Below are 20,069 nucleotides of genomic sequence, written 5' to 3'. Positions count from 1 at the left end.
TAGAGGGTTTAGAGCATACGAGGCGATGATGGGGAAAAGAGGGCTTGATGATGTACCGACGAAACGGAAGGGGTGACTGGGAAGAGGAGAGGGAGGGGGTGGTTGCGTTGTGTACTACGCAAAGATGGGAGGAAATTACTACACCATTATTGGATGAGTCAATGAATGTGGCTTGTTGACGAACCAAATCAAATGCAGGCGACTGCGACTCCGACGTGTTCGGATACGTGCCGCTGTCATATAGTGAAGGCTGTATGCGCTGAATTGTCGCTGAGAGCAATTTGCAAGGGGAATTAAGAGTCGTAAATTCCTAATAATATGACTCTCTGGGAAAATAGGATACAGTAAATTTGCGTATCACATCATTAAAAGTATTATCGCTTATATATGACTAAATACATCTAATCATCGCTATCTATTAGCGTTACTATGATCATTTCCATCTGGAGTAAGTTTGCTGCACATGTTACATTATTAACATAAGCAGCAGTCTGATTAGTAATGACTTGGTCCAGTAACACTTGTAAAGGTATCGAGCGACCATCGCGCACGCACATATCAACCATAGTTGATTTGTGGTGATTTGAAGAACCTTCTGACCAACCGTTGGAGCGGTCCGAGAAGCTGAGCCCTCTTCTTCCTCCAGAACCAGATTGCCGCATTGTACTGCTCGTTACGTATCTTCCGGGTCGCTGCTCTCCAGTCGTACTTCTCCATCTCCTCCCGCGCCGCCTTGCCCATGGCTTCTCTGAACTCCCTGCATGACAGGAGCCGCTCGATCTTGCTCATGCAGTCATCAAGGTCGCCGGGAGCGAAGAGGAAGCTGGTCTTCCCTTCCTGCTCCTCCGGTATGATGTCTGGAATTCCTCCGGCACGGGCTGCTACGACGGGAACTCCGGACGACATGGCCTCCAACACGACGAAGCCAAGGGTCTCCGACTCCGAAGGCATCATGAAAACATCCCCGCTGGCGTATGCCTGCGAGAGCTCTACTCCCTGCAGCATTCCAGTGAACACCACCGGCATACCTGAGAACATCTTTTCCAGTTCAGGCCTGCATGGATAAAGAGAACACAAGCAAACCTGGAATCAGTTAATAAGAATGATTTGTCCATTGATGAGATTCCATCAATCATAAAAATCGGAAGACTGATGAATTATAAGAATGCCTGCAATGGAAATGGAAGTGGTGGCAACTTTAGCCTGACAATGGCATGCCAAAGTTTATGTTGATGATGATGATATGGTAATTTTCTTAAAATAACATCATCAGAAAGCCTGTAATGCCTTCATTATTATAACAGGAACAAAGAATCATCAAAACAAAATTCATGCTATTTGGATCTGGAGACATCATGTTAAAGACAACAGAGAGAAAAGAATGTCCTTCACAACATGGCATTTGTATTATCAGAGTTAGCCTCCTAACCGAGGGAAAAGAAAGAAAGCAAAGCAAGGGTAGCAATACCTATATGGTCCATCTCCGACGAAAGCAATTCTTACTCCTGGCAGCCTATCCATAACACTGATCAATCATAAAATTGCCGATGAGTTAATATTCTTGTAAACACGGGAAAAAAATCATAGGCGAATAATTGCAATTAGGTGGACGGTTCATCCACATCTCTGAAGTCATGCTTGGTTGGACCAAAGAGTCCATGGAAAAGTGTATTTTCCTTCAAAATCTATTAAAGGGGAACAAGAAAAATTAGACAAGAATCTCTTGTTTTTTTGGAAATCATCCTTTTATGTTTCTTTTTTTTCCCTCCGAGAATAGTAGATTTTCCCAAATCTTTGTTCACTTTGCCTGTCCATCCTAATGTTTTTATTCCTAAAGAATATGAGTCACAAGTCAAAAGGAAAAAAAAGCACCAGTAACCAAATGAGTAGAACTGAAAATGAGCTAAACAAAGATGATTTCTGATTCCAGTATATGTTTAAAGGTGAAAACCGCAAAGGAGAACCAACCTTTTCAGAAAATCCAAGCTCTTTTCAACTCCTAATCGTCCAACATGAATTAACAATGGCTTTTCTGGTTCACCATTACTAGCAAAGGAGGCAAACAAAATTAAACAAATTTAAAGTATTTCAAACACTGTCTTTTTGCAAGTCAACTTGCTCATGCCAGTGTGCTGGTGGAGTGCAGCGAGCTACCTTAGCCTCATACGCATTTCATGGCTCCGATAACGAGGGTGGAAGTTTTCTGAATCAACACCCTTGTTCCAAAGGCGAATTTTGTTAGCTGTTGAAAAATAAAGGCATGTGTCAGCACAAAAGGAGAAATATAACACGAGGAACAAAGGTAGGCAGCTCAGCTCTGCAACAAAATATTTGTTAACCTGCTGCTACATGAGCATCTATAAGATCCTTGCTAATAGCAGCTGAAGGCACTAAAGTAAGATCAGCAGCTCTATGAAGGAACCCTTGGAAGTAAAGATCAGAGAATTAGAAACATATTAACAGTGTTAAAGGAGCTTATGCTTTGGGGAAAAGAACAAGAAATAGATTTCTTACTTATTATCAACCACATGGGCTTCACCAACCAACTGAATGTATATCTGGGAATATATCTGTGACAATGACAGGAAAATACTAGCTAAGTTGCAAGCAAGACACTATTAAAGCATTATATTTCGTTACACATTTAAAATACATTTTAGTGAAAGCAAGGAACTTGATTGGGGGTGTGCCACCTTTATATGGAGTAATTCCTTAAATAGAAAACCATCTTGTTTATACCAGATAATATTACATAGATGGAGGCAATAACCCAGACATTATTAAAGGAGCTTTTCTTATTCACTTAATCTTGATCAGAGGAAATAACAAAAGGAAGGACATTGATGCCTTAAAGAAGAAAATAAAAAAGGAAATGGATGCAAGGGAGGGCTAACTAGAGGAATTGAGTAAATCTTGGTCCATAAAACTTGGGCTACCTGGAAGCAAGATATCATGACAGCCACTTTATATCTATAGATTAATTATCTGTAACATATATCTTAAGTAAAAATCACATTCTTCTATTCCTTCTCACACTACCTTGGTAAACAAATTTCATACATTTGCATTATTAAGATTGTCATATGTTTAATAGCCATCAAAGCAAAACAGATTACCAACTTCAAATTTTCTTTTAAAAGATGAAAAATATGTGAAATAAGTATTACATCTTTCTGGAAACAAATCTTTAGCTGTCAGAAATTTGTAACAATAAATGATACATTTTGTCATTAAAAGGAGCTGTTTCTTTAACTTGAGAATGCAGCCTCCAATAATAGAATAGACTGTGGCAACTAAATTTGATTAATAGACTGACATCCAAAAGAAGGTAAAGAAGTTCTTTATGGGAAAATAAATTGCTAGAAAAAAGATTCAAACATCTCATAAATGATGTCAATTTGGCATTACGCTCTTCTTAGGATCAAGAGCACAGGCAGTCGTACTTATAATAGCACAAATATACTGGTAGAATAAAAAAAGTAATAAACTTTGTGCTTATCAAGGACATGCATTCCTTTTCAAATCAGTTCTTAGTAGTGGACTATTGAAGAACTTGGTCATTTGGTTCTAACAGAGCATCAAAATGCACAGGAGCTGGTGACGTTAACAAAATTTACATAGTTTAGTGCAAAAACGAACTTACATTGGAACGTGGGTGTGATATGACATCACTATTGGAACACAAAGCAATTTGGCAATTGCCAAAGCACCAAACACCTGAAGAAATGCTCAGCGTTAGTAGGACATAATCTGCAAAAGGACTCATTTCTATGAATGAAGATGCATGTTTAAGTTAAGTACGTGAGGAATACCATGATTCCTGGAGAAGATGCATGAATAATGTCAGGCTTGAACTTTGCCACTTCTGAAATTATTCTAGGGCTCAGTGCCAATGAAAGTGGAACTTTCTGATACCATGGGCAGGGGAAGCTGAACAAAGAAGTTGAGAATTACAGATAGAACTAAACCAAAAATACAAGAACTTTAACCATTGAGAAAAACGTTAAGAGTAAAGTGAATGTCACAAAATATATACTAAAGATGAAATATGTCATCTTTATATTCTATATATTCTTACAAGTTAGTTGCTTGAATAATAACTTACCACATAAATGCTACTTAAGATACAAACTTAAGATGAAATATGTCATTTGAACTTGCTGAGGTGGATAATAGAAAGTTCACAACCAGAGAACAACCACAAATGGCTCAGTCAACTTGGGCGACATGACATTTCTAATCTGATCAATATGATTTACATATGTGACATCATAGGAGCAAGGCTTGCACATTACAGACCCTTAGGTAACTTGAGGATGATCAAAATCAAAGGAAATAGCCCTTTTATAATTCACTATGATTAAATTGTCCATAACCTTTTAGGTCTCAATAGCAGTTGGAAATGATGGTCCGACAAGCAACATGCTCAAGTACATGAGAATCTGCTTCTAAGACAGCAATAGTGCATCAAATATAGGAAAATGAACTTTGTGTACCTCCATGAACCAATAACCTTTGCGCCATAGAATTCCTGAGGTACCCCTTCATGGGTAGTCACCACAATGACCTACACAAAGCACCAGTTTAAAAAAATCTTCAGAAACACAACTTTCTCTCAGTAAAAGAAACTTCCAAGATACTCATTTTACAAATGTTAGGATGGCATTCACTACTTCCCTAACACCCCAAGAATCAGTGTTTCCAAAGTAACATAGAAAATGCATATGATCAAAAAAATGAATAAGAGTCTCAGATGAAGTTGAATTTGGTGAAGTATAGACCTCATCCCCCATTTCACGCAGATGTTTGATGAAATTCTGGAAGCGGTTCTTATATCCAGAAATATAACTGTCAAACATGAAATTGAAAAAGAATAATGAATAATAAGCTTATAAGCAACAATTTATTAGGAAAATCAAGGTTGGTTAATTTGGACACAAGCCTACTGAAAAAATAAGCATAATATCAGAATAAATATGGATAAGTATAATGATAGAGAAAGCATTATAAGGTGCTTCGGTCAGCCCAACATCAATTTATCATTGTACATATGTGATTTTTTTGGACAGATGGACTTAATATGGTGTTTTCTCTGCATCATCACCAAGTTCTTTTGGTATGTTGACTATTCTTGTTTAGTAAGTAAAATTAGATTCCGGAAGTGATAGTCATAAATCAGGATAACTATAAACAGGTAAACTAAAGTACCTTAGGATTGATCCCTGAAAATGTACAAGAAAAACCATGTAGAAAAGCTAAAAAAGATTAACAAGAATCGCAGGCAATGATCAAACCCACTTCGCTCCAAGATTGTATCTTGACAAACCACGGAAAGAAAAAGAGAACTAAAAAAGGGTTCCAAAATCGAGCAAGGATGGAAACGAGAACTTACGCGAAGGGGGAGGGCTCGACGAAGAGGGCAATGCGGCGAGGCTTAGAGTTACCCTCTTGATCCTCCAAGATCATGGGCGGCGTTTCTTCCTCCTCCTCGTCCTCCTTCACCTCTTCAATGACCATCTTCTTGCTCATCTCGGCGTAGGCCCCAATTTTCCGCCTCCCTCGCCGCAAGGCGATCCGCAGCTCCCTCGGAAAAGACGACGACGAGAAGCTAAGAGAAGGGGAAGAAGCAGGGGGGTAATGGAAGCTAAGGAGGTGCGTCGGCGGAGTAGGGGTGACGGCGGGAGAGCGGAGATGGTTTGTGCGAAGTAGTGAGTCAGCGGGAATCATGTGTGATGAAGGGATGTAATCGGAGGCTAGGAGGGGTTGGGTTGCCTACAAGTCAACTCGCAGGGCCACGAAAGAAGAGGCAAAGATGAGAGGCGGGGAGGGGCGACGAGGGCTTGTCTTTGTTTGGAGTGGGGAGGGTTTTGAGAAGGCGCTCCTCCAAGGAGAGGTATATTCTCGCCGGAGGAGCGAATAAGAAAGGAGCATATGCTCTCCGTTTTGGCTTTGGGTGGAACATGTTGTGTGCCACCGCCGTCAGCGCCTAATCCACCCTCTTCTTCTTCCCAGCCCCAAATCTCGGTCTTGCTCCTCCGTCCAATTCCCGCGTGCCACCTGTCCCCTTCGGATCGTTGAATGGATTTTGTTTCCTCCTCCGCTTGCAAAAACACTATTTTTGTTTGGCAAAATTTCATAGATATTTCTCGCACATTTATTCCTCTGAATTTAATTTTAGCATGTGCAACTTTCGAAAAATCAATAATTTATAAATATTTTTTATCAATTATATATATATATGTATGTATATTGAGAATATATTTATTTTTATATTTGCGGGAGCCACCTGTGGGCCAAAGAACGCGTCCAACGACGGGACAGGTAGAAGAGGAGTCGGATCCCACTTTGCGTGACGTATGCTTCACGCTCACAAGCACCCCCCAGCAATCCCAAAAGACTATCTTGCACCTTGCCTTGAGATTTGTGCAACGGCGAAATCGTGTGATTCATATTCTTCAAGCGACATTATCGGACGCATTTGAACCGTTTTGTAGCCGTATTTTTGTGGTGTGTGATTTTTTGATACTTAATCCATGCTTCCATATGGCACATTCTTCCATACGTTTCGCTTAGCAGAGTTCATATAAATCTACCATCGAATTGCGTGCTCTAAGTTCATACGATTCCGCTGAGACCAAAAGGTGAAACGATTGGGTTGTCTCATTCATACTCAACCCTTTCGCTCATGGCTTCTCCAGAACCTTGATTTGGTTCACCACCCCTTTCTCCAGGCCCACGGATTTGATTTGGTTGGACGGATCAACCAAAGCGCACTCTTTCTTTCAAAGCCGTCTTTTAAAGGAAAAGGGTGTCGTCTGAGTGTTCCCCGTGCAAATAAATCGTGTACCAGAGGGACACTTCACTTCTTGTCAACTCTACAAGGCTACAGTGTCCTGCTCAGTCTAACAATTCGTCCAGAGACTTGCTTCCATGGTTGGTATGACCTATGAAGTCTGGTGCCGCTGCAAGAAATGTCTTGTGAGAGAAGCTCTGCTTCGTTTTCTTTCCCAACAACCCTTTATTACTCCCTCTGTCGTCGCAGCGCTGGTTGAGACTATATAAGTATCACGAGCACTGAGAACATTGCTCCCATCTTCATCGGACAGTGCTTGATATAGCACCATCCGATTACAACCACAAGGCATTTGGCAATGGCAGGAATTATCCAAGCGATCCAACAGCAGCAGCAGCGGCAAGTAGAAGGTGATAGCCTCCGCTTGCTGCTGGCGGCGCTCGTGGTGGCTTTGGCGGTGTCGACCTACCTGACGTGGTTCTGGGCGCTCACGCGGCGGCTGAACGGCCCCAAGGTGTGGCCATTTTTTGGCAGCCTTCCGGGTCTCGTCGCCAACCGTGCCCGCATGCACGACTGGATCTCCGACAACCTCCGGGCCACCGGCGAAGCTGCCACCTACCAGACCTGCATCCTGCCGCTGCCTCTCCTTGCTCGCCGTCAGGGGCTGGTGACGGTCACTTGCCACCCCCGGAACTTGGAGCACGTCCTGCGCAGCCGCTTCGAGAACTACCCCAAGGGCCCCCAGATGCAGGCCGCCTTCCACGACCTGCTCGGCCGCGGCATCTTCAACTCCGACGGCGAGACGTGGCTCATCCAGCGCAAGACCGCCGCCCTCGAGTTTACCACCCGCACCCTTCGCCAAGCCATGGCCCGATGGACGAACCGCTCCATTAAGGACCGCCTCTGGCGCATCCTTGCTGACCGCTGCGGTGACGGGAAAGCCGTCGACCTCCAGGACCTCCTCCTCCGCCTCACCTTCGACAACATCTGCGGTCTCACCTTTGGCAAGGACCCCGAGACGCTGTCCCCAGGCCTCCCCCACAACGCCTTTACCGCGGCCTTCGACGCTGCCACCGAGGCCACCCTCCAGCGCTTGCTGTTCCCTGGCTTCTTCTGGCGCTTGAAGAAGGCCCTGCGCCTCGGAAGCGAACAGAGGCTGCGGAAGAGCCTCGAGGTAGTCGACCAGCACATGGCCACGGCCATCGCGGAGCGCAAGCTAGCCCCCTCCGACGACCTGCTCTCCCGGTTCATGAAGAAGCGCGACGCCGACGGCAACGCCTTCTCGTCCTCGGTTCTCCAGCGTATCGCCCTCAATTTCTTGCTCGCCGGGCGCGACACCTCATCCGTCGCCCTCAGCTGGTTCTTCTGGACTGTAATGCGGCGGCCCGACGTGGAGAAGAAGCTTGTGGACGAGATGACGGCGGTACTGACGGATACCCGCGGGCCGGACACAGCCACGTGGTTAGCGGAGCCGATGAGATTCGACGAGCTGGACCGGCTGGTGCACCTGAAGGCGGCACTGCAGGAGACCCTGCGACTGTACCCGTCAGTGCCGCAGGACACCAAGTACGTGGTCGCCGACGACGTCCTGCCGGACGGGACCGTAGTGCCGGCGGGTTCGACCGTCACCTACTCCATCTACTCAGTGGGGAGAATGGAGTCGATATGGGGGAAGGACTGCAGAGAGTTCCGTCCAGAGAGGTGGCTGTCGGCCGAGGGGGACCGATTCGAGCCGGCCAAGGATCCATATCAGTTCGTGGCGTTCAACGGCGGGCCGAGGACCTGCCTGGGGAAGGATCTAGCCGACCTCCAAATGAAGTCCATCGCATCAGCGGTGCTGCTCCGCTACCGCCTGGAGCTCGTGCCGGGCCACCGGGTGCAGCAGAAGATGTCCCTCACCCTCTTCATGAAGAACGGGCTTCGAGTCTACGTGCGACCAAGAAGCCACGGCGACGACGCCCGCCATCCGTGCCCGTCTCCGGATCAAGTGAGTGTTTCATCGACTGCTACCACCACCGCTGTCGCTGCTTAAAGGCGGGAGAGCCGCACGACAACAACGCCATGTTTCGTCCACGATGCTACTGGTGATCATCGTTCGTCCATCAATTTGTTCGTTTGTATGTGCTTCTATTGGTCACTACGTTTCTGTTGTCGTAAGGAGTCTCTTTCACGTACTGAAAAGGGATTATATTATAAGCTTCTTTGTAAGATTTCTACATAGTTGTTGAGCAATAAAGTATTTTTCTAAAGAAAAGAAAAGCGCAGCTCTCACTTACTCCTCGCGACGGAATTTATTGTGCCTTCCTTACGGCAGCAGATTCTAAGGTTAGACCTACAAATTGACTTTGTTATTGAACATCTGAGAATGATTATATTTCGCATTTTTTCTATACACAAATGCAAAACGTTAATCCAGAAAACGTTAGCATTGCGATCAAAATGGTGCAACCCACATCCGAGCAAGGAAAGTGACGTCCTCCGAAAACATGCCATGGTACAATGTATCCTGGAAGGACACACCAAGATAGTAGCATTAAAGGGTGTAGACCGCCACGGGTAGAGGATAGGGGGAGAGAAGAAAAAGAACCATGGAAAATAAGCCTAAATCCTTCTCTCAGTATCATCACGTTTCGGTGCCCCTCTCATGTTTTTGCAAGTCGAAGGAGCAGGTCGACTGTCTATGAGAAAGTTACAAATCATTATAGTATTGTAAACCATCTATCGTGTACAATGTATTCAAGAAAAATATCATTAATATCTTAATTAAGTAGACATGATTCAAATTTATATTCATAAGACTATCCAAAATATCTCGAAGGTGAGAGCGTCAAGTTCCTTAAATGTTACTTGCAAGGTCGGTAGAAGTTTTTTTTTGTAATTCTATAAGTAATTCTATATAAGTATAGATAGAAATAATAAAAATATCATATATTTTTTTGTATTAAAAGATGAGCTTTTATATGTGAGCATAAAGGGCACGAAGCCTTCTCTTTCCTCTTTAAGTATTACATGACAATGATATATTAGATGATTAGTCGATAATGTATCTCATATTATTTATCCCCCCTAACAAAAGTATACTTCGGGGCCGCCTTCTCTTTCCTCTTTAAGTTTTACATGACAATGACGTATTAGATGATTAGTCGATAATACATCTCTTATTATTTATCCCCCGTGCCACCCCCCACCCCCCACCCAACAAAAACATATTTCAGGGCTCTTTTGAGAAGGGCTAGAAGTACGACATTTGGTTTATATGACATATGAGTGTTTGAGATTTACTCTCATGGGTCAAGTTGTTCCGACACATATGCATCGGACACATTTTACCTTATGTCTCTACCATGACAAATTTTTTTCCGTACTGGTCGAGACTTCTTGACTCATACGTCTAGGGCACATTTAGCTTTGTACCTCCACCATGATAGATTTCTTTTTACGCAAGTAGGGTTTTTCTGACTCATGCATCTTAAGCGTATTTGGCCTTATGCCTTCAACATGGCCGATTATTATTTTTACATGGGTTGGGTTTTTCTCAACTCAAGCGTCTCGAGCGCATTTGGTCTTGCACCTCTATCATAGTGGATTTCTCTTCACGTGTGTTGGTTTTTCCTAACTCATGTGTCTCAGGCGCTTTTGACCTTGTACTTCCGTCGTGGTAGATTTTTTTTAACGTAGGTTGGGTTTTCCTAACTCATGCGCTTCAAGCGCATTTGGCCTTATGCCTTTGTCATAGTGGATTTTTATACCTCATAAGCCCATATAGCACATTTTGAATCTTTTGTCTGGTATGTTTCAAATCCCTTATCTAGCACTTTTCAAATCCTTCGTCTAGCATATTTTGAATCCGTTCTTTAACACTTTTTAAATCCTTAAGTCATCGATGTTTCTTGAGAAGTGTCCCGAAGGGACACTTGTCTCAATCATGAGAGGAAAGAGGTTGGCTTCCTCCCTATAAATCATTCTTCATCTTATTGGTGAGGTTCATTCCTCCATTTGTACCTCCAAAGCCTCCTTAGAAATCTTCTTTGTTCCGGTTCTCTGAAACGTGAGTTGGTTCTCAAGTCACTTGTAGTCTCGACATTAGTTTGACAACAATTTTATCTTCTATTATTTTGCATCTAAATTTCCTCAGGTCGAGATGTCTCTATTTTCTCGTATAAGTTCCTCTTAATCTATCGACTATTAGACGGTCGAGGTTTACACTTTATCTTTGGACTACTAAAGGGTAGAGAAAGTCCTAACCTCCTTTTTCTCAAGAGAGGCAGTTCTTATGAACCCGAAAGTTCTTTAGGACTTAAAGTCTATGAAGTGGTGAGTGTATCACTTTTGAATCACCTGCGAGCTAAGTATTCTATCTCAATCAAGTTCGACTTACAAGTCCCCCGACCTAATTAACGTCTATTCGATCTCACATCGGGGTCTCTTTGCTTATTTCGTGATGCCCTCAAGACAAGACTTCATCTTCCCCTCCACTTGATGATGGTGTCTTGCCTATAGTGATGGAAGATGTCTCCTTCTCATATGGTGCCAAACTCATGGCACTATCTAATAGTGCTCATCGAGAAATGCTAGCATGCCAATATTACTCCGACTTGCAAATTTTTTTCGACTTGTTTTTATTATTGAAGGGAAAAAGTGGCTACTACTTGATCACTTACGAGGGCTTCAAAGTTGACAAATCCCCTTCCAACCAAAGGGTTAGAATGAGCTCTTCTTTTTCATAGGTCCAAATTAAGATTGGGGTTTTGATTTTACTTGATCGATGCATTACATAGATAACACTCCCTCTTATTATCGAACGAGGAAACGGGTTAAGTGTTTTGGCTTGCAATTATCATTCTTTTTTGTTATAAATAATTTATAAAATATCTTTTTCAATAAAAATAATGATTTCTTGATCACTTTCACATATAAATGTCAAATATTATTAGGTATCTCCATCTTAACTAGGTGAAACATTTTCTCATACATAATAGATTATAATATTTGTTATATTATAATTAAGTAAAACATCTCATGAATAATGTATTTGCCCATAATATTAGTATCCAAGTATCGATGGGACCTTCCAAACATTTGTATATAAGTAACAACCGTCGTTATGTTAGGCACATAAAACTCATAACCTGAAAATACAATAAAAAAGTAAATAACAATTATTCAATACACAGTATCCAATCAAAAAATGACAATATGAACACTCGAACTTGACATATAAAAAAAATGTTTATCATAAAGGTATTTGATATTATGTAATTAATGATGATTATAAAACAAATATTATATTAAATTATCTTTCTATATTTTAATTATAAATTAACTAAATTAAATTGTTTTTTACTCACAAATAAACCTAACCCGACTTAATCATTCGAGGATCTCATCGAATGCACTCGACATAAAGTTGTCTACGTAGTATATAAGACATAAATCTTCTATATACTCGAGTAAACTTCTTTCCATCCCATCGTGATTCTATACTTAATTCTATTACAAAAAATTCATTTCATTTTCAATATATGAAATGATTGATTAAAATACTAAAAAATATTCCACTATACATGCAATTTAGGGGAAAAGAAAAAAGAAATTCCGGTGAGTTAAAAACATGATAACAACTACGATGAAGATTATAATTTTCCACTTCAAAATGTATGCAAATGCAAAACCATTGTTTATCCGCTTAAAAAGAGTTTTCTTGGTTCTCTGCACATTTATTAATATCAGATGCTCATAATTTGGATACATTATTTGGTTCGTTTGGATTTATTATGCCTATTTTAATTATGCTCCTATCCTTAATTAGGGGCCAGATGCGATGTCTCGAATGCGTCCGACTCATGACCGGGTTGGAGGGCGATCCGATCCGATCCGGTAACGACATGATCCGACTCTATATTACATTTCATGTATCATTTGGATGGCCATACTTGATGCGTTTTCTGCCGTTAGATGAAACCCAACGGCTGATCTCAAACCAATCTCCACGGATGAGTTCCCCCCCACCCCATCTCCGGGCCGGATTTGACGGTGTTATCAGAAAGTATCCGACCCGTTTACACCCTTGCGGTCCCGCCACAAAAACGAAGCGTTCATGGCGGGAGAAACAGGACTGCTCCATCCATTTCCCGCGCAAACGACGAGAACCCTAATCTTTTTCATCTCCTCAGCTCCTCTTCCCTTTCCCATTGGATCGATCAGGAAGGCAGAAGCAGATCTGGAGTTGCCGTCTTCTGTTCTTCAGCCAACTGCTTCCGCTACGCGCCCTACGATGACGATGAACCGAAGCCCCGCATCTCTCGGTGGATCCCCAGCTGCCAAGGTCCCAGGAGAGACGAAGACGAGGGTGGACTCTACACCGAGCAGGAAACGGTCGAGATCTGATTGCGCCAGCGAGAGCCCGATCAAGGATCAGCAGCCGGCTAAACGGAGATCCCCGCGCAGATGCAACGGTGATCGAGAAGAAAACTGCATAGGAAATGTGAGCGAGTCGGTCTTTCAATGTTTAGATTCAAATTAATTCCTTATTTAGTGGTCGATGGTTTCTCACCACGCGATCACATGTTCCCGAACTGGTGCTTCTGCAGCACAACGGGCCTCTTACCAACGGAAAGCAATTAGGTTCGCCTAAATCACCCAGGAAAAGACTCTTTGGTCCTTCTAATCAGAAGCCAAAGTGGAATCCGAGAGGTAAGTTATATAATTATTTTCTATAATTTTTCAGAAAATTTACCTTAACCGTTGTATCATGCGATCATCTTTCTTAGAGAATCTATGGGCAATTGATCTAAACAGACATTTGTGATTCCTTGTAATCAGATTCGTAGTAATTACGTTGGTGATTTTGCGTTGATACATTTCTTTTAATTAATTCACCTTTTTTTTTTTTTATAATACTGTGATCTTCGCATCTCGTTCCTTCTGTTGACTACCATCTGAATTCTGAGATGTGGCATGGGATCGATCATTTGCAGACCCTGCGCAGATGCAAGCCGCAAAGCAAGCACTGCATTTGGCAACACCACCAGCCAATGTGGTCTGCCGTGAAGTGGAGCAGAAAAGGGTCATTGATTTTTGCAAAGCCTGCATTCAACAAAGTAAAGCTGGCAGCCTTTATGTATGTGGATGTCCAGGAACTGGAAAAACGTTGTCAATTGGCAAGGTGCAAGAGCATCTGCTTGTGTGGTCTAAAGAGGTACTGCTGCTTATTCTTTTATACCTGAGTTTGGTGGTTTCGTGTACACTGAGCAAGCAAAAACTTTATTCCTACTTTTGAAGGCACTTGGATTTTCCTTAAACCATATTGTTTTGTATGCCAAATTATAAGTTCTGATTTTTTTTTGGATTAGATTGTTGTAATAAGTCATCGATGTGTCATAGGCTGCACAATGAAGAGTTGCAGGAACTTCATTAACTTCAGATGTGAAGCATGAATTTTGTGCTGTTGGTTGTATTTGTCCATTATATAGAGCAAGGAGGAACACAAATCTTGCTAATCCTGATGTCTATAAAGGGTATTATGGGTTTGTGATTACATAGAAGTTACTTGGTTTTGTTACCTGTTACTGCAAATTGTACTTTGATCTAATGGGATATATTGTTGACAAAGGATTAAAACGAATCATGAGTAACTTGTAATATTTTATTGTTTATATTATAAAATCAATCTTGCTGACACTTTCCACTAATCAGTTGAACTAACTTCTGTCCACATCACATCCTAACATATTGTTGTATACATAGTGCTTTCAACGAGTGACATCTTCAACTATGTAGGGTGGGCCTGATTGCCAATGGAATTTACCAGTCTCCTCATAAGTTAAATGTCATAAAATGTTGCTGCAGAGTTTGGAGCTTCTTCTGTATTGTTGATGACTTAAACTATCTTTGTTACGCCATTTGCCTAATCTGGATTTATCTTCAAAGCAAGTCCTCTCTTGTCAGTCTTATTCTTTTACTTTCTGATCAAATTGACAGGAGGGAATTCAGTCACCAGATATTTTGACCATTAACTGCACTTCTCTAACTAGCACGACTGAAATTTTCAGCAAGGTACAGCACCAGACATAAAGTGTTGTATGACCTGGCCATAGAATTTCGCAATCATTTCATTTATATTGCAATATTTCAATGATAATTACAGATGCTTGTGAAGTTCAGACCAACCAGCAAGATAAAAAATTTCTCACCTCTCCAGCATCTCCAGAAGATATTTTCTCAAAAAGGGCAATCGTCTGGAAGAATGATGTAAGAAACACTAAATTTGACCCTTCATGTCATGTGTCATGTTTTGTAGATATCACAATATAATTGTTCTGGTTATATGAACTTCCTTTCTCCCTCTTTTACCATGCTGAGCTCATTTTTACACAATTTCTAGTTTTACAGGTTGATAGTCGCTGATGAGATGGATTATCTTATAACTAAAGATAGCTCTGTTCTTCATGATCTTTTCATGCTTACAACTTTACCTTTCTCTCGATGCATACTTATAGGTATAGTTCTCTTCACAGTAGTAGGTTTTGAGATTGAAAAATAGCATTTTAGTGACTTTAGTTGCCAAACTTGTTCTCTGCAGGCATAGCAAATGCAATAGACTTAGCAGATCGCTTTCTACCAAAACTTGAATCATTAAACTGTGAGGATGCTAATTTTACAGTTTTTCTTCATTCTCTCTCTCTCTTGTGATGTCCTTTGAACTTTGACTATTCGGGAAACATTTCCATATCGACTATGATGATTGTCTTTTGTTCATAAAAGATTCTCATTATAGGGCATTACGCAAGTGAAACTAAAATGATTCTAAATCTTTTATTATATTGTTGCTAGGCAAGCCTGTTGTCATCACTTTCCGTGCTTATTCTAAAGATCAGATACTCAAGATTCTTCAGCAGAGACTTATGGTGATTCTTCTTGTCTGTTTTCATTTGTCCTCTATTTGCTACATAGTTTGCCTTGTCTCTATTAGTTGGAGTTCTTCTATCAGCATATTGATTTTCAATTCTTTTTCATATCGCTCTATGTAGGTTCTTGGGTGTGATGTCTTCCAATCTGCAGCACTAGAATTTTGTGCAAGAGTGAGTTAAACTTATTTTTAGCTTATTTCTTTTTTTTTTAATACATTTTCTGTTTCTTTATGTTGAATAGATGAGGTTAATAGACTTGGTTTCAATCCTTACAAATATGTTCCTTCCTTGAACTGCATCAACATGGTCTAGACTTAAGAATCAATTTGTTCTTGCTTGAATGATGAACAAACAGAAGAATGCAATTATGCTGTCTTCTTTAAAAAAATGAATTTGGCCTACTTTTATGCACTGTGTCCAAGCTCAGAATCCGCAAGGCAGGATGAGAAAAGTGCATCTAGTGCATGACCTAAAATTTTTATTTTCTTTGCAGAAAGTAGCAGCGGCATCTGGAGATATTAGAAGAGCATTTGATATTTGCAGGTATATGGTGTGATTACTCATGATGCATATAGTTTGTTTCAATGTTTATTTGTGATTTGCTTTATTGTCTATCTTTTGTCATGATAGGCTCGGTTCAAACTTGATATCAGAGCACAAGATTAATTCTTCTGCCCTTTTGCTGTTTTTTTTGGTCTGTTATCCTCTGTAGTTGGACTGTGAAGTTTCATGATATTAATAAGTGCACCCCCCTTATCAGTCATAAGTTGGTCGGATTGTATAAAGCAAAATTTGGTTAAAAACCGTAAGATTTTCTCGTATGCCAATTGGTAAAAGAATGAAGTGTACTTTCTGATTCTCTTTCTCTAAATGAATAGCATGCCTTGAAGCTTTACGTCAAGGTTAGTTCATTAGCTGCTTAGATCATCTCAGATGCGCTTAGTCTCCTTAGTCATCTGACCTTTTCTAAATCGCTATCTCATGTGTCTTCCAAACAGCAAACATACTTTTCTCCTCCAGAGATGAATCTACTTAGTTTCTCTTTCATTGCTGATAAAGATAATTTGGGACATTGATCGTTATCCTTTTTTGAGTTGCAATCTATGCAGTGTCTAGTCTTTTCACCTTTATTAATTCGTTACTAAGCATGGAAAAGAAATTGCTTCATTCCACTGGTTACTATCTACAACTTGCTTTCCTCGGAAAGTTTACAATCCAATAGATGTTTACCATTCTTAGTCCACAATGGAAAAGCTGTGTCGTGATTCTGATCTATTCTTTCAGATTCAATTTTGCTGGCAATATTCACTTCTTTGCTCCTGTGATTGAGAATAATTCTACAAGGAGCTATCTTTCATTTAGTTGAAAAATACGAAGGTCATGTATATATCAGTGGACATTAAACTATACATAATGTTTCTCTTTCTTCATTCTAGGAGTGCCATTGAGGTGCTTGAAGCAGAGTTAAGAGATCCCACTGAAAAGAAGGAAACTGAAATTGTAAGTTGGATACCTCTTAGTGACTTGTGATATCTGAAGCATGATTAAGATTTGTTATCAAATTTGACACAGTAATTTGCTAAATCTGGATCGCTATAAGAAAAGTGTACAATTAAGGATATACGTTGATCATCTTGACCAAATATCGTTGTGCATTTGGATCACATTACAGGTGTCGTTTGATCATATGGATATTGCTATATCAAAGTCTTGCAAGTCACCGTTGGTAAATATCATACGGTCTCTTCCACAACATCAACAGGTAAAAATTCGGGAAAACTCTGGGCATAAATCATTACACAGAGCATCTAATCGATCAGGACATTTAATATGAAAATGACAGATCCAAGTTCCTTTACCATTTGAACACCCGTGAACTTTGTGCTGTGTGTTTCTGTGATATATCTAATTGGTGCATCAGTAGGAGACGATTATCTTATTTGTGGCGTTATGGGCACCATTGATGATGTAGATATACTTTTTGGTTGATTAAGTTCCAAACAGTGGGGGGCGAGTAACATCTATAGAAAATCTAACACCCATTTTTCTTGCAGTTGATAGAATGTTCATATAGTCACTCTCTTTAAATAGATTTTCTGCCACATTTATATATCCACCTGATGCAAATCAAATTTAATATATTAGGATAAATTTGAAATATAGGTTGAACGCAATATATTTGCTGAGATATGTAATTCATTTTCTGTACCCCAGATTTACCAGGGGATTTCTACATGGTGGTAGATATGCACACAAGCAGCAGTGGTATATGAGTAATCTGTTTTTACATTTGCAGGTAATATTGTGCTCTTTGGTCAGACTTTTTCGACAGCGCAAGAATTCTACTGCTCTTGGGGAGGCAAGTTCGGTTTAACTATCTTATCCTGGCTTCAAATTGATATAAAAGAACAAGCAACTTGAACTATCTCTTTTAGTAACTTTGTACTTTATCTGGATCTTCCTTTTTCTCTAGAAATACTTAAACAGTACCTTTTTCTTCTAGACTACTAGTACATATAATGAATGTGCTGATCAATGTGTTTGGGTGCAGATCAACAGATCGTATTTAGATATTTGCAAATCTACCCAAATTCGTCCAATTGGAATGACTGAATTTGCCGACATGTGCAGAGCGCTAGCTGATCAGGTTGGGATACAATAGAAATATACCAATCATAATCTATTTGGGGAAAACGTAGCATAACAATTTCAATTCCAGGGGCTTCTCGAGCTTGCAAACTCTAGGAAAGACAGGTCGAAGAAGATAAAGTTAAAAGTTGATGTCTCAGACATCACTTTTGCTTTCAAGGTACTGATTTGTCTCTCCTAAGTACATGCTAATTTCTATTTTTCATTTTATCGGTTACCTGTTTTCTTATCAGATTTTGATTGTTACAGGGTATTCGGTTTTTCCAAAATTGCCTGGAGTGATGACTGATCCTCTATTTATCAAGTTTGAATTCTTTTATCCTCTCGGTAAGGTCAGCTTCTCATTACAGTCAATTCTTCACTGCCTACTGGAATTCTATTGAACATGAACTCATAGTTTCGATCGCCAAGTTTACTGTCAGATGAACATGGATGGCTCTGAATATGCTCACCTTGTTAAAGTTTGTGTTGGGGACTAGTTAAGCAAAAGCTGATGCTAATATAGCGCAATAGATTACAACATTGCTTGCCTAAAGTTCAATTGCTGGACACGCCGTTGTTAATCGTGGACTCCTTTTTGCAGGATTGGAAACCTAATTGTGCTCCATCTGAAAATTCATCTGCTGGTGGCTATTTTTTCTACTGCACCTCAAATTTCAAAATGTGTTGTTATCTTACAAATAACGACCGAAGAAAGCAGACGGTGTACTTCGACTTACAATTAATTGCATATATATATACTTAGTTCATGTTTCTTATCCTGAGACTTCAAAGAAAGCCTCGTGGTAGATGCTCGAAGAAAATGCTGGCTTCAGAATATACTTTGGACGATAGTCTAGCTGACTTCTTGTTGCCTAAAAAAAACACGAGTTTTAGCTGGTCAACTGTGGACCATTTGTAGAACTATTATGAGGGCCTTTTGCTCTGGCAGTGTGTTGCTGAACTTATGTTTACTGACATCGATCAAATTCTCTTCAATGGGTTTTTTGTTTCTGCATATTATTTTTTAGATTGCAAAGTTCAAATGTACAAGACTTATTGTCAATGTAGGAGGATTATATGCAATTATATCTCTGCAAGAAATGGAGGTTTTGGTAATTGTTGGATCATCGTGCCTGGTGGCATTGACTCGTTTTAATTCTTTCCCCCACTAACTTTGATCGTGCGTGGTGCTTTGACGTGTAGCTACTCGATATCACTCACGTTCCTCACAGTGACCGTCTCCATTCTACCGGCCGGCGCACTACCAAAAAGGAGACTGTTGTGTCGCCGTCCCCATTTCAACTCCGTCGCAGTCGAGTGTGGCTCCCCTGCTGTCTGCCATAGCGATTTCTCCTGCATCTCTATCCCCACCAACAACCGGAAGCAGTGGACGAAGAAGTTGGCATCACCGTAAAGCTCCGCTAACACGCCTTTTATCTCCACCGTAGAGGAGACACTTGGGATCTTTCTGCCACTCACACTTGTGCCGGTAGACGCTGCTTAATCATTGCAAGCGACCAATACAGAACGTTGATGAGTTTATTCTCTCGTCTTCCCACCGGACTCTTCCTTCATATTCTATATCGGTGCTGCCGTCGTACACTGCTTCTTCTTGTTTAGAATTAGTGGATGTGCATGTGCGATGGCAGTCTCTTTCAGATGTCCTTTAATCTATAGTAATCTGCTACCTCTGCCAAAGCTTTTCGAACGTAGGACAAACGAGCCCGCCAAGTGGA

The 20,069-nt window shown here is 40.8% G+C and overlaps 3 protein-coding genes across 3 annotated transcripts; 2 read left to right on the top strand and 1 right to left on the bottom strand.

Annotated features, from left to right (window-relative positions):
• Positions 1-340: 340 nt before the first annotated feature.
• On the bottom strand, positions 341-5,875 carry LOC103990199 (sulfoquinovosyl transferase SQD2). The gene is made up of 11 exons (XM_009409270.3): positions 5,393-5,875; positions 4,782-4,848; positions 4,497-4,567; positions 3,813-3,930; positions 3,644-3,717; positions 2,515-2,570; positions 2,340-2,423; positions 2,155-2,242; positions 1,969-2,046; positions 1,469-1,525; positions 341-1,054 (listed from the first exon to the last, which is right to left on the bottom strand). Exons 1-11 carry the CDS (start codon positions 5,725-5,727, stop codon positions 559-561), a joined length of 1,524 nt encoding a protein of 507 aa, XP_009407545.2. The 5' UTR covers positions 5,728-5,875; the 3' UTR covers positions 341-558.
• Positions 5,876-7,083: 1,208 nt separating this feature from the next.
• On the top strand, positions 7,084-9,014 carry LOC103990198 (cytochrome P450 86A1). Its single transcript, XM_009409269.3, has one exon. It carries the CDS (start codon positions 7,152-7,154, stop codon positions 8,823-8,825), a length of 1,674 nt encoding a protein of 557 aa, XP_009407544.1. The 5' UTR covers positions 7,084-7,151; the 3' UTR covers positions 8,826-9,014.
• A 3,925-nt stretch (positions 9,015-12,939) lies between these two features.
• Positions 12,940-19,112, top strand: LOC135640643 (cell division control protein 6 homolog). The gene is made up of 17 exons (XM_065155318.1): positions 12,940-13,277; positions 13,384-13,486; positions 13,771-13,991; positions 14,774-14,848; positions 14,940-15,043; positions 15,185-15,291; positions 15,375-15,434; positions 15,626-15,699; positions 15,823-15,873; positions 16,196-16,245; positions 17,139-17,202; positions 17,375-17,464; positions 17,999-18,061; positions 18,254-18,349; positions 18,422-18,511; positions 18,601-18,678; positions 18,935-19,112. Exons 1-16 carry the CDS (start codon positions 13,068-13,070, stop codon positions 18,631-18,633), a joined length of 1,491 nt encoding a protein of 496 aa, XP_065011390.1. The 5' UTR covers positions 12,940-13,067; the 3' UTR covers positions 18,634-18,678; positions 18,935-19,112.
• The last annotated feature ends 957 nt before the right edge of the window (positions 19,113-20,069 follow it).

The sequence above is a fragment of the Musa acuminata genome, chromosome BXJ3-6, assembly GCF_036884655.1.
Source record: "Musa acuminata AAA Group cultivar baxijiao chromosome BXJ3-6, Cavendish_Baxijiao_AAA, whole genome shotgun sequence".
Lineage (NCBI taxonomy): Eukaryota > Viridiplantae > Streptophyta > Magnoliopsida > Zingiberales > Musaceae > Musa > Musa acuminata.
This window is presented reverse-complemented; position numbering and strand designations above follow the sequence as displayed.